The following is a 14,916-nucleotide window of genomic DNA, read 5'->3' as shown; positions in this document are numbered from 1 at the left end:
ACCAGTGGATGCTCTGCAGTGAATGGGTGCCGTCAGAATGAGCGCTGATAAAAACATCACAATAATCCACAGCACTCCAGTCCATCAAGTAGCAAGTGTTTTTATCAGCTGTTTGGACTCTCATTCTGACGGCACCCATTCACTGCAGAGCATCCGTTGCTGAGACACTGCTACATTTCTCCAAACCTGTTACAATGAACACACAAATTCCTCTAGATCTTGGAAACACACCTCTACACAAACTGACTAATTGTTAAGCATAAGATTCTCAAAGGAGGAAATGAAGAATTAAGAGAGCACCTCCTGTAAAATACCCATTCCCCATCCTCATCTTTAACCCACCAGCCCCTAAACACTTCACCCCCAGGTCATCCCAAATTCAATCATTCTGGAAACATAAAACACCAAGCCTCCCGTAATCCCCCAGCGGTGTGTTTCCACTTTAGCAATAATGGTATTTTCTCTTCAGATATCTAATAGAACAGCAGCAATGGCTTGGTGCTTGTTTAATTTCTTCCATCTGTTCTCTTCTGGACCCACAGGGATGTTGAACAAATGGGGAAGGCCATTATTAGGAACACAGTTTACTGAAGTGCCAGCAGAGCCCGTAGGTTTGGACTCGACCAGGCCAAGAATTTCACCTCATGTTCCACGCAGAAAAATCTTTCCCCAAATCCTCAAAGGCATGGAACAGCTCATTCATCTTTAGGAATATCTCCTAAAGACTACTGCCAAAATGTTTATGCAATTCTGTACGTAATAGCATTGTGCTTTCAGTTTGTGCAATTAAGGAAAAAAACCTCAAGAAATCCCTAAATGCACAGATTCAAAATAGCTGTGCTTAATAACTAGTGAACTGTGAGGCAGATCAGATATTTATTGATAAAGCATTGAGTATTAAGTAATACATTTCTGCAAAACATGTTCAGACTACTCCACTTCTCTGCTTTTAAACACCAGCCAAGCAGCAAGCACTTGCAGATGTGATGAAATGAAAGAGGTTTTCTTAGTCATCACCACCATCTAGTGGAGAAAAAAAAAAACTATATGTGAAATATAATCACTCAGTACGTCAGATATAAAAATATTGTCAGATATAATAAATGTTTAGCTTTCATTCAATACATTAATTAATCTGTACCCTAGGATTGGTTCAAAGTCTTATTTATTTATTTATTTATTTTTATTTATTTATTTTTTTGCTTCATCTGTTAATTGTCACTAAATAAAAAAAAAATGTGTTTTTCATATAAATAAATAAAATAAATAATTACATAAAATAAATAAAAATAAAAATATAATACAAATATGGTTAATGATTACAATTTTAATTTAATGCCTGACGTGAGAGTCATTGCTAAAGTCTTGTTTTCTAAAATAAATAAATGAAATAATTATTAAAAATCTAAATCAAGTGACTTTATATTTGAAACAATAGCGAATATCTAACAGTGGGGTAAGCAGAATAAAAATCAGAATAAAATACTTTAGAAAAATAGTTTTTTTTTTTCAAAGGATAGTATGAATAGCATGCATGTATTTTTCTGTTTTAGCATGTTAAACTTATATTCTAATCTCTGCAAAGTGCATGTTTTTTTGGGGATGGTTTTGTCAAAAATATCTACAGGCTACATTTGTGTTAAATAATTTTGTGCCTTCTCAGATAATTTAGTGTCAAAGTTTAAATGTTTTTATTTTGAACACTAAAGGTGTGTAAATTGGCTAAATGATTATTATTCCATATGAAGACAGACAGATGCCATACAGAAGATGTCTGCATGAAGGGCAAACATGTGAGTAAATCTTCATTTCCATTTGCGTCATAGTCATGTCACTGCGTTTACTTCTGTCACTATGAGAGGACCTGGCTGTGCAGAGATAACACAACAACCTGCTAAAACCAACACGGACATGCAGCAATTTCTAACATTTGTCTCTTCCTTGACGTCATTGTCTAGTGACCTCTGAACCAGGTCCAGCACACCTTCTCATTTCAACAAAATAAGTCCTGGATCAAGCTGTAGAATATATTTCGTATCCCTAATGAAACTCTACACTTGCTGACAGAAGTTTAAAAAAAAAAAAACATTTTTAAAAAGATGTCTCTTCTGCTGATAAAGGCTGCATTTATTTGATCAAAATACAATAAAAAGTGAAATTTCATCACAATTTTAGATAACTTTTTAGCACTTACTTTCAGCAGATATTAATATCAGTTATTTAATTAAATTTCTGGGTTTCAAATGACTTTTTTCTGCTGTATTTTTAATCAAATAAATGCAGCCTTAGTGGACATAAGAGACTTGTTTGTATATTTAGTAACCTAAACCCATTTAAAAAAAATGCTCTTTAAATACAATAAACATGAAATGAAACAAAATATAAAATAACAAACTTTTTAATTTTAATTTTGTTTAACTTGATGTACTAAAATTAATAAACTAATAATTATATATATAAAAACAACATTATTTTGTTTATTAAAGATTTAACTGAATTTAAAATGAAAACGGAAAATAGAAAAATAAACACTAATTCAAAATCTTAATAATAAATACTATAATATTATCTCAATAAAACAGCACTGCAAGTGTATTTAGATATACACATATACAAAAAAAAAAAACTCATGGACTTCAAAAGTATAAAAAATGAAGATGGCATTAGCAAAAAATTGCTTATAATACTTATGATCTTTTAATTTGTAAAATGTGTGATTTGTTTATAAAAATGAATGCATATTTTGTTAAGGAAAGTTTAGAATGCGGGAGAAGAAGACATTATATTCATAAATCGGGCTTAATGATGTTTGTGTGTGATTGATTAATGAATATGAGACAGTTGATTGAACTTTATTCATGATGTTTGGTTTGAAAGGCTGTCTGTTCACTCTTATCTGTGCAGGGGGAGCAGACAAACCCTTGTGTAAACCTCGCTGTGAATTTATGGTCGGTTTGAATGCACTGTCACAGCAGTCCATCTCAGCAGCAGCTGCAAATTCATACTACACTGATTCCTACAGCGCTCAAATTAGGATCTGCACCATTAGGAATGAAGTTACTGAGCATTTATTTCTGTGGGGTTTTTGCTTGCTCGTGGCTTGTGTCGTCCGATGACCTTTCAGCCTCAGCAGATGTGCAGAAGATGGCAAATGCAGTTAGGATGCGCAGCTGGAGTGAGCTCTTCCAGACAGGAGACCTGACCCGCAGCGTTCAGACGCACAGGAGAGCGCCGCGCTTCATGATGGAGCTGTATGATGCTGTCGCGGACGCGAACGGAACGCTGAGAAACACCAAAGTGCTGGAAGGAAATATTGTTCGAAGTTTCGAAGGTGGGTAGACTGAAAACACAACGAGTGATGTTACGCTGGACGTTCAGATGTAATGTGAATAGTGCTGTTTTGTGATCTAGGACGGTCCAGCGGCTCATTTCACTTCTTCAATCTGACATCATTCAGACAGGACGAGCACGTGATCAAAGCAGAATTTCGATGGTTTCGTCATAAACAGCCTTTTATCGGAAGACGGCATTTTTACAAAGTGAGATTTTTTTTGTTGTTGTTGTTGTTGTTGTTGTTGTTTTCACTTATCAATAATAGAGAATATACATATGGTAAACTAATAAGTAATAGTGCCTAGATATCATCGTGTTTCCCCGGATGATTGATTAGTCTGCATTAAAACTGCAAACATTGTATTATATTAAATGCTTTCTTTAATGTTGTTTAAACATTATCTTTTTAAACATGCACCAATTTGCACATATTTCCAGAACAGAAATCTGTATCCAGGTTCAAGATTGATTCATTTTGTCGACATTAAGTTAAAAGTTTTCATTTTTTATTGTCTTTTTTATCACTGAAAATCCTGTAAACAGACAGAAAAAAAATACATTCTTAGGAATAAAATGTGATATAAAATCAGGCAATAGGAGCAAACTACTCCTTCAGAATACAGATATGAAAAATACATACTGTAACCTTTTAATAGTAAGCACTGCTAAAGTGGAGAAAACACTCTAAAATATATTTAAATATATGCCTTTAAATATATGCATTGTAATTGAAATCTACAGACACAAATACATAAGGTGCAATTAAACCATCACTTAAAAATTGCACTGTATTTTGCATGTTTTCTTCCAGGCAAGGTTTAATATGTTGGTGGTTTTCTCAAGCAACCCATTTCATCTTACAGACTTTTAAACCTTTTTTTTTTTTTTCATATACAGTATGTAGTATGTCAATCTAAAACCTTGTTAATTTTGATAATGTTTAGTCATTTTTTCTCTCTGAAGATGACCATACGAGAGTGTTTGAGTGACCTACACTTGCAATGGTTACTTCCTCAAACATCTTCTTGGAAAAAAAACACACCTTAAATAACTTGAAATATAATATTTGTGGCAGTTGAATAATTTGAAACCCTTATTGAAAGCATATGTGCCAAAACAATAGGAAATTTGCACAATATGTAATTAATATTACACAATTAATTGCTTTAGGTTGACCTGTATGAAGTGCTGGACAGCAGACCTAAACCCTGGCGAGGAAATTTGATAAGCTCAAGGTTATTACCCGTGTACACCAAAGGATGGGAGGTCCTCAACATCACACCGATGGTAAAGACAATTTCACTGTAGAAGAATATAACATGTAATCAGTGTTTGTGCGGCTGTCCCAATAACTCCTCAATTATTGACAGGTGACTAAATGGATTCTCAACAGCGGTACAAATAATGGTATCCTGGTCGTGACTGCTTTACCTTCAGGTGACTGGATTGAGTCCAGCGTTCAGATGGAGGGGCAGAAAGAAGAAACAAATGCATATTTGGTTATATATTCAGATGACGGACGCAAGCACTACCAACACCCACCTTTCTACACAGGTAATTAGGCCATAAAAACATACCGAAAACAACCAGGAACATATGGGTGTTATCGAGACACGTTTGGCCCTGTGGCCTTTCAGAAAATAAACTCTGTTAAAACTGTTTTCACACTTTTTCATATAGACATGCATCACAGGTTAACTCTGTCATTTTTATTAATTTATATATTTTAAATGAATGTTTCACAAACGAATTTAGTGATACTTTACAATAGCATTTCCAAATTGCATTGAAAAAAAAAATGTGTGGATTATATTTTATGACTGAAAGATTGGGTGTGCAACAAGAGTAAAACAATACCATACCAAAGCAGGGGGGGGAAAGACAAGGTAAAGAGTTTTCTGTAGCACTTTATTTTACAGTCCTGTTCCCCATGTACATACTATGTACTTATTATAGTAACAACAATAACTATGTAATAACTAGGTACTTACCCCAAACCTACCCCTAAACCTAACCCTACCCCATGTAGTTACCTTGTATTACCAGAACTTTCTTAGATAAATACACTGTAAGTACACTATAAGTACATGTTAGTACACGTACTGTAAAATAAAGTGCAACCGAGTTTTCTGTGCATTTATAATGTGACCTTCATATCACAAAAAGAAAAAAACTGGTGAAATCAGTTTGAATAAAAATCGACCCCAGGGACATAAAAGTACCCAAAGTTAAAAAAGACTTATTTTAATACCTATGCATACTGAACATAGTTTATAAAATGCATTACTGTCTATTTGAGTAAAAGCATCAAATGTTGTGTTTGAAAGTTAATTTTGTGTCTGATGTCTTTGTTGACTCTTTCTTAGGACAAAATATCACCGCATCCCTTAAACTCCTCAAGCCTATAACGAGTTTAGTGAAGTCAACAATGCGTAACCGCAGGAGTGTGCGTGCGTTAACTTCTGCGTGCCAGAGAACAAACCTGTACGTAGACTTCACTAGAATCGGCTGGTCCGGGTGGATAATATCTCCTAGAGGTTATAATGCGTACAGTTGCATGGGCTCCTGTCCGTTTCCGCTGGGAGAAGGTCTACGGGCTACGAATCACGCTACCGTGAGATCCATCATGAATGCACTGAAACTATCGCAGGAAGCGGGGAAACCGTGCTGTGTACCTGACGTACTTCACCCCATCAGCCTCCTGTACTTTGACGATGAAGAAAATGTTGTTCTAAAACAATACGATGACATGGTTGCAGGCAGCTGTGGCTGCCATTAAAACAACGTTAATTTATTTCAGTGCATCACACGTGCCACAGAAAATGTATATGTTGATATTTGAATATTTGTATGTCTAAGTCAAATTAAAGATGTTTCGTGCAAGCAAATATGATAATGTCTTTTATAGGTATAGGTATAGGTTACTGCAATTGAAAGATGCCTTTTCAGGCTTGGAAATGTCATACTTCAACTAGAATTCACCTACCACAAGTCCACTAAACTATATTTAAAAAAAAAAGGTTTACCATGCCAATGTGACATTTAAAGTTAATGCTGCCACATTTAATAAAGGTAAGTCATCCCGACCAAGTTGAAACCCAAATTTACAACTAAAACTGTTTTAGCAGGTCTTGCAGGACTCCTATTTACCACTTGGTGGAGGCAGAATGGTGATGTCTTGTGCATTTTGCATGCAAAGATGGCTAAAGCTGACTGAAATCCCCAAAGTATTAGGTTAAAACAACGAGCGAAAGTAAGAACCAACTGATTTTCCATGTTCTCTGGGTTAATGTCATCAAATCTTTGAAAGATACTGAAGGGTTTTGCTTGAGGCAAGATGTTAAGTAGATATACATAAGCAAAACTGTATTTTCTAAGATATATTTATTTCAATGCTGGTTTATTGTCGTGGTCAAATCCAGTTCATATAATCCCAGCCATCAACAGAAAATGTGGTTGATCAGTTTCAGATAAACTCTTCCTATCTAAATCTGGCAGAATAATTTGCATTGAGGACGACACGTCGAAACGTCTGGCTTCCTGAGACTTAGCAAATCATCTGATAAAAAAATAGTAATATCATTAAAATGAAATATTGAAACAATTGCTCACTGATGATGCTTTTATTGGAATGACTCTTTTCTGAAGCAACAATCCATTTAAATAAACAAATTCATTCCAAAATGCACCCAGAAAACTGATGCAATCAGCATTTGTCACATTTTAAGCATATAAAACACCTACAGTATGAAGATCTCTTCTTTTTACCTCACTATTTCTGCTGTGAAAAAAAAAAATACTGCAGACGAAATATTTCCAAAACTCAAATAAAAGATGTATCAAAATAATCTTGTTCTGATTTTTGTTAAAGCAAAACTACTTTCAATTTGACAGATCTCAACTTCCTGTTACAAACAGACTTTTAAGTTTAATAGTAAGAGAACTAGGATATTGCCTTACTTTATTAAGAAATACACATTTACAATCCGAGTCTTGTGCACTATAAACAAAGAACAGCATACATTCTAGAGAGATTTCCCATGTCACACCAGTCTGCAAATTGGAAACAGTGAAAACACTTAAGCCACAAACAACAAAAATCCCTAATTTCAGTCACATTCAATCTCTGGACCATGCACTGGTCTAGATGTTGTCATCTTACACTATCAATTTCCTCCTCAGGCGTATGTTCCTGTGATATATACACAGGCTCAGCGTAAGGACTGATCTCTTCATGTGTTTTATAACTGTCCTTCTGCATCTGTTTCTTGCTAGGCTCAAAGTCTTCCAGGTCATCAGGAGGAATCATAGATCCTGCAGTCCTGACAACAGATTTCTGAGATGGTACAGGCACTGGAACAAAGCCGTGATACAACATAAGTGGTGGTGTGTTAATAACCTCCAGTGGTGGAGCTTGTCGCACAACAGCCTCAGGAGACTGCACTGGCAGTTGCACGTAACTCTTTGTTTCCGGGTCAAAGAAAGTTTTCGTTTTGACCTGTACTGGCATATCCACCAGAAAATATTGTCCAGAGTCAGGGTCCTGTAAAAGCTTCCTCTGGGTGATTGGAAAGGACTGTGTTACTAGATTAGTGGCTGGTGCATAAGTATGTTCACTGCTGTGTTGGCGCAAAGGTAAGGCCTTTGGAGTAGAGTACTGTGATCCTTCTATTAAAATCTCAGAATTAACTTCACCACCAGCTTTCCTAGTGCTACTCGACATGTTTTTCTGTTTATCCCTTAAAAATCTATCAAGACTTTGAGTCCTATGTTCCAGTTTCTTGGGCAAGAGTTTCTCATTGCTTCGCCCCTGTCGGTCACTGTTATTACTTATTTTGCCATTCTCCAAATGATCCCTGTGGTTTGATGTGACTTCTAGTTGTTTTTCACTGTGATGGGTCTTTGGATCACCAGTTTGACTGGTTTGTCTGTCTTTGCCTTTCATTGCACAAGGGATTTTTTTACTGTGATCATTCTCTTCTGTGCTTTGGCTCTTGTGACCACTTTGGTGTCCAGCATGCTTCTCGCTTCTTAGAGTTTTGGACTCAGATGTGTCATCAGGGTGTTCACTTTTTTTACTGCCGCTTCTGTCACTGCTGAGAGACCTGTGTTCTGATCTTTCGTGTGATTTATCAGTGCTGTGGTGCCTCCTCTCAGCCTTGTGACTGACACTTTTGTCACTTCTGCATTTACGCTCAGATTTGCTTTTAGCTTCAGCTTTTTGTATCCTCCGTGTTGTGAGCTTCATGGCTCGGAGTAGAGCCTTTTCGGTTTTTGGAGGTACAACAGGCGGCTTGTTCGGTCCCTCCTGACTGTCGTTTCCACTGCAAGCTGAACCAGATCTCTCGGAGGTTGCCTTCAACCCCTTCGCAACCTCTGTAGGGGCAGTACTAGAGATGTTCTCCTTCATCATATCCTGGCTGTTTGTTTCATAGCCATCCATTCCCTCAGATAAAGTGCTTACAGCAGAGCATCGTTCCTCCTCAGACACAGATGCACTTCCAGCTGACAGATTTCCGTCCTTGACTATGCCCAGGTGAGTTGCTGGAATGGACAAATACTGCATTGCTGGTTGTTTTGGTGGGGGGCTCTGGACTGATATCTTAACTTGAGAATGATCGCTGAGGAGATCCAGATCTTGCTCTTCTCTCTCTGATCCGTTTGAGTAGTTTTCTTCTTGATCCTTGGAGGAAGTATGACCATGTGAAATTTGTGTTAAGTTTCTAGATGACTCAATCAAGCTGTGCACCCATCCCCTTTTGTCCACATCACTCGGTGGAGAAATTACCCTGTCAGAGACATCTGACTCACTTTCATTGTTGCTTAAAGAGCAGGAGTCTATTGATGGTTTCTGGAAAATCTCCTTCGACTTTTCATCTACTTTTTCTGTCATGTTGCAGACTTCTGCTTTCCTTACCAACTCTTCTGATTGTAACCCCTGCTCAGGTTCATGTAATAGAGAGACTTCACTTGAGTTTGATGAGTGACTACTGTGATGTGTCCGTTTGCCATTTAATGCAGACAGAGACTGTCCAAGGATATCATATACTTTGATACTGTCCTTTCTGACTTCCTCAGGTTTGAAAGACTCTGAGGACAATGTTTCAGAGAGCTCCACCTCATGTTCATCTACAGTTTTGACCCTTTCTGAGCTTGAAAGTCCAAGAAGTCCACTTAAGAAGTCTTTCACATAGACTTTTGGACCTCTGGATTTGTTCTGCTTGTCTCCCAACTCAGACCTCGGACTTACCGCATCCACTTTCTTCTCATTCATATTTACCTTGTCTTGCATTTCATCATTCCTGTTGTTTGTGAGATCATGCATAGCCTTTTGGATATCTTGGGTGACACTGTGTTTCCTCTGTGAACTAGAATGTTCCTCACCTCTTTCCAATTCTTTTGAAGAGCTGTTAGACATTCTTTCACTCCCTGAACCCATCTCCGTGTAGATAATTGAATAAGTCCCACTTTCAGCATCACTGACTGTGAGTTTTGGTGGAATAATTATATGTTTCATTTTATCTTTTGGAGCCTCTTCATTGGGTCCCTCTTCCATATACTTTTTAAAACATGCACCTTCAACAGGCAGATCTTTCTGAACATCCCTGCGGTTAACCTTACTTTCCTTGTCATATTTCTCTTTCAGAGCCGATACATTTCCTCTCACTGGGCCTCGATTTTTAGATTGACTGGACTGAACTTTGCTAACTTCCCTACTCCCCATTTCCTCTGTTTTGACTGTAGTGTCACCTTCTCTTTTAAAGTCTAAATTACCTTCAGTCTTTTCACTGAATCTGTCAATACTCTGAGAATTACTTCTCCCTCTTCTTGGGGGTATCTCAGGTTTATAGGAACTACCCTTATGTTCAACATCCAACTCATCCTCATACTGTCTCACACTACGAATATCTCTATTTTCCAAAGTATCACCCCTTTTTGTGCATTTGTTTGCATGACTTATATTTGTATTCATCAACTCTTGGCACTTTTGATCACCCTTGCTGATATTATTTGTGTTGCTTTCTTGATGGTCTAGGTACAATCTGTCTCTCTCATTATATTTTATAGGTTCTGCAATCTGGCACTGCCCATTAGATGCTTCCTGTTTGCAGGGCCTGGCTAATTTTACCTCAGGCACATGACTTTCACCATGTTTGGCCATGTCTTCTGACTTGATTTGCATAGTCTGCCGATTTGTTTTGAATGCAGATAGAGAACTCTGACCTCTTTTATCTTTTGTACTTGTCCCCCTTTCATTCGGCATAAATGCACTAGGTAGTCGATCCTCTCCACTGGTGGGTAACTCATGACCATCTTGAGTTTTTTCACAACCAGGTATTTTTCTATCAATGTGTAAAGCACCTGTCTTGTTTTTCAACTGTCTTTGCTCTCGTTCAGCAATTACTTCCTCTAAAGCCATTTGGGCCAAGTCGTACTTATCTATGACAACATTCTCTATCTTTAAGGGTGCAGTTGTCTTATTTGGCACCGTTTCCATTGATGAAAATAGTGCTTTCTTTGCAGAAGAGTTTCCTTTCATTGCGAAAGTTTTGTCTTTTACTTTTTGCTCTCTTTGAGTTTCCACACCATTATCTGATGTAGTACTGCTCTGTTCTTTAGATGTCGTAGCCTGTCCCTTAACATTAACATATTCTTTCAATAGTGGCTCATCCACTATTGTTTGAACTAGTCCTTGATTTGTATGGATTCCTGCTTTATGCTTCTCTTGCCTTATCTCTTTTGTTTTTGTATTTTTGGAATTCCTGGAACACTTGTCATTATACTTTTTATCCTTTATAGGCATCAGCCCTTTTTCTACATTAGAACTATTATAATCATGGTCATTATCATTATCTGTGCTTACAAATCTCTGACTTTTAATGTAGTTGTTCTGTCGTGCAGAAAAGACATGCTTTGTTCCTGCTTCCTTTATGTTGGGTTCTTTTTCTTTAACAGGGCTTTTATGTGCACTTACTGTTCCTCTGGTTTTCAGCATATCCTCAATTAGATTTGTACCTTCACTAATGGCTTGTTCTTCTGGTTTTGTTAAACTTACACTTGGGCTTTTTCCAGATTTGTGAGTCCTTTCGCTATTTAAACCTAAAGTGGGCTTTTTGGCACTTAGCATTGACTCTACACCTTTAAACAGTTTACTTGGATAGTTATGGTTTGTGTCATGATCTTTGCTGGATTTGTCTGTGACAACCTGAGAGCTGTTGTCAACCACAGTATGAGCATTTGCTCTAATCTCTTCAGGACTAGCTTTTCGGTAAAGTTGTAATGATGGGTATGTTGCCTTGTTAGTTGCAGGACTCCTGTTTGATTTAGATTTTCCAGATTGAAGCAGACTCAGTGCCAAATAGTCATCTGGCATTCCACCGTTTGCAGGAGAACCAGTTTGAGTGTCTCCAGTTTCCAACAAGGGACTCATTGGGGAGATAATGGCTTTGTGACGAGCAGGTGAAATTGTTTTAGCTCCTGAAATCTCTGGTATCTCAAGCATATCTTTTGATGGTTCAGGCTGGGGAGACTCTTTACTTTGATTTTTCACATCCAAACCTTTAAACTTAGGTGGACTGTACATGGTCTTAACCCGTTTTCTGTTGTCCTTGAGATTGAACAACAAGCTTGATGCTATGGATTTGTACCCCTCTCTCTTAATCTCAGGTGAGGGATGCAGTTCTCTCTCGGGGAGTGGTGGGACGTCCAGGGCAGTGGGTGAGAACACAGTTTGCTGTATCTCTGAGGTTCCTGTCCCATGTCTGGAAGGTATTACTGGTGTCAACAGCTGTGAAATACTGAAAGGAGTTGAACTAGCTGAGGTTTGGTCCTCTTCTTTTTTAAATGCCTGTGCACTCCCTTCTCCACTGTTTGTCCTTTCACAGGCCGGTGAATTAACAGAATGCCCCATAGGTGCAACACTTTTTGCTCTACTGCGGTTTTTTCGCCAGGGAACGCAAGCTTCTGGCCTTTCTGAATTACATCTCTGTTCAGCAGTTGGTGGAGGAGCCTTTGTAGGAATATTGCGCTGGATGAGCTCAGACTCTTTCTCTGGTTTGGGGGGTGCTGGATTTTGTGCAAATTGTGGTTTTGGTGCAAGTCGAGGAGTCTCACTTTGTTTAGGACACTTTTCAGCTTCTTTTTCCACTGATGGGGGAACGCTTAAATTATAGTGTCCATGTGCTGCAGTTAATTCTTTGTAAAGAGGTGAATCATACCACTCAGGTGGTCTATTACTTAACATAATTTCCGAAATGTGCTCCTGCCCCATGGAGAATTTATTAAATTCCCTCCAAGACAAAAATGGGCTGAGTTCGCTGTGGAGGAAAAAGTTAATGCAATTCAGTTTTCTCAGTTTGTTGTTTTTGCTTTGTTTACTTTTAGAGGATTTTCCAGAGGGAATCAATGCATCCTTACTTGATTTCTTGGCAGACCCTTTTTCATCTGATTTGTGATGATTCTTGGCTTGGTAAAGATGTTCCACTGTTAAACTGTGATAATCTGAAGAAAACTCTGAGAGCTCTCTTTGGATGCTGAGTAGAGCAGATTTGTCCCATGAATCACCATTTGTCATCTTGGTGCTCTCGCCATTATTTTTGGCTGCAAACACTGCAAAAAGCGACACGTCTTTGGATGATTTATTTGATCTGCTCAACAGATCCTTCGCTCCATTAAGGGGGTAAGAGTTAATTTTTTTGGCTGCAGAAAATGAGCTCTCCTGAGTCTTTTTGAAGATGTCCTCCACCACTGGCTTGTGGCAGCTGACTGAAGAGGGGGAAAACTCTGAGTCATTGTAGACTGCTTCATCTCCAATGCACAGACTCTTGAAAGCTCTGTCCGTCAGGCTCATGACCTCACGGTCTATTTCATCCATAAAGCTATCGAGATAGCGGAGGTGCTGCATGCTTGTCCTTTGGCGCTTCTCTTGGTTGCTCATGATGAATGCGTTTTCCCAGTTCCTTCAGTCTGACGCATAACTGACCTGGTTTGACACTTCTTGCATTGTCAACACCACATACTGGAGATTACATTGTGATTTCCCTGCAAAATTGACAGAAAATGTATCAGTGCTACCCAATGGCAGTCAAAAAATATACAACTTTTACAATATGTAAAACATAAAACACGTTTATTGCTTTAACTTTAGAGGTGGCTGGTAATCCAGTCTGTGACTATGTACAGTAAAGACAACTACACCATGCCAAACACCAACTATTTTTAGAAGAAGTCAGATGTCTCTCTGCCCTTTCACACACACAGGCCACCTGCATAACCCTAAATCATTTGGCAAAACAAATGGATTTTCAAGATATTCAGACTATTGACGTGTGTCCTGTTCAACAAATCTGCTTTATAAAACTGAATACTTCTAAACCAAAAATGTCAACTTACTGAACCATTTCAAAGAAGCTACACAACCTTTTTGTCAGCAATATTTGCACTACAAAGACACACAAATTAGTCATCATTCAGTTGTTTCATTGCAGCTGCTGCACTGTGTGGTTGATCCGGGAATAACTCATTAACCCATATTTATCTTCTGACCTGAATGCATTAACCAGCACTTATTACATCATAGAATGGGAATGTCCCTTAAAAGTGCAGGTTTCAGACTACAATATGGCATTTTTATACATTTTTGTGTAACTCAGAGAGCTCAAATGCTAACCAAGGACAAATCTCAAGATATATTTGTGAGCATTTAAATCATGCATTACATGGCCAAGACGGCACAACATTGGACAGCGCAACATTTTTCCACCACCCATAATTCCATATCAACTTGCAGTAAGGGGACTTTCCCCACATCTGTTATTTCATTTAAGTGAAATGAAGATCTACAGTTCAGAGATAAAACCTTAACTAACCTCAAGGAAAGTTCTTCAAAATAACAGGCTGTTCATCATAAAATTATGAAAATCTGATCTTAACGTGGTATTATTAAAAGGACAATATCATTTACACTAAGACAATTTCAAACAGAGGTTTTGTCAGGAAAGTAAGCACATGTGTTGAACCACATTAATTTGACAGTAACAGGTTAATAGCCTGTCAAAGTTTATTCCTTACCTTTTTTCGAGGTTATGTAGTTCATCCATGGCCAAATCCATTATTCAAAAATTAAAAACAAAGTTTTATAATACGAAATTGACGCTGGTGAATCCTTACAGGTAAATTTCACAGAAGTCCGATTTTTTTGTTACTCCATACAACAACATGCTCTTTTTTACACACAAACTGAAGCTCATGGTAGAAATCCATGTTCAAGAAAGCGCTTGAAAAGACTGAAGGAGAAGGCACTGAACACACCACACCAAAACAGTTGTCAGCAAGGCCAGAGCTGTAACACAGGAAAGAGTCAGCGAGAGCAAATATCTAAGCGAATCTTTGGTGTCGAGTGGGCAACAGATGAAATAGAGATGGTCATCTGCTATTTTGGTACCAGCAGCTTGAGTGCCGTAGCTGTCTGTAACTCTCCAATCCTACAGAGACTATGTTTCACATTAGCACACATGGGATGTTGTTGTTGTACGGTGGCTGGGGCAAGTAGGAGTCATTTGTCTCACAAACAGGGGAGACCAA

General features: G+C 38.0%; 2 protein-coding genes across 2 annotated transcripts; one reads left to right on the top strand and one right to left on the bottom strand.

Moving 5' to 3' along the window:
* Positions 1-2,809: 2,809 nt before the first annotated feature.
* Positions 2,810-6,803, top strand: LOC113056454 (bone morphogenetic protein 2). The gene is made up of 5 exons (XM_026223250.1): positions 2,810-3,331; positions 3,412-3,539; positions 4,504-4,620; positions 4,704-4,887; positions 5,700-6,803. Exons 1-5 carry the CDS (start codon positions 2,959-2,961, stop codon positions 6,110-6,112), a joined length of 1,215 nt encoding a protein of 404 aa, XP_026079035.1. The 5' UTR covers positions 2,810-2,958; the 3' UTR covers positions 6,113-6,803.
* A 138-nt stretch (positions 6,804-6,941) lies between these two features.
* Positions 6,942-14,916, bottom strand: LOC113056453 (uncharacterized). Its single transcript, XM_026223249.1, has 2 exons — positions 14,404-14,916; positions 6,942-13,374 (listed from the first exon to the last, which is right to left on the bottom strand). Exon 2 carries the CDS (start codon positions 13,268-13,270, stop codon positions 7,487-7,489), a length of 5,784 nt encoding a protein of 1,927 aa, XP_026079034.1. The 5' UTR covers positions 13,271-13,374; positions 14,404-14,916; the 3' UTR covers positions 6,942-7,486.

Source organism: Carassius auratus, chromosome 37 (genome assembly GCF_003368295.1).
Source record: "Carassius auratus strain Wakin chromosome 37, ASM336829v1, whole genome shotgun sequence".
In the NCBI taxonomy this organism is placed as follows: domain Eukaryota; kingdom Metazoa; phylum Chordata; class Actinopteri; order Cypriniformes; family Cyprinidae; genus Carassius; species Carassius auratus.
Note: the sequence above shows the minus strand (reverse complement) of the source record. Positions and strands in the feature narration are given on the sequence as shown.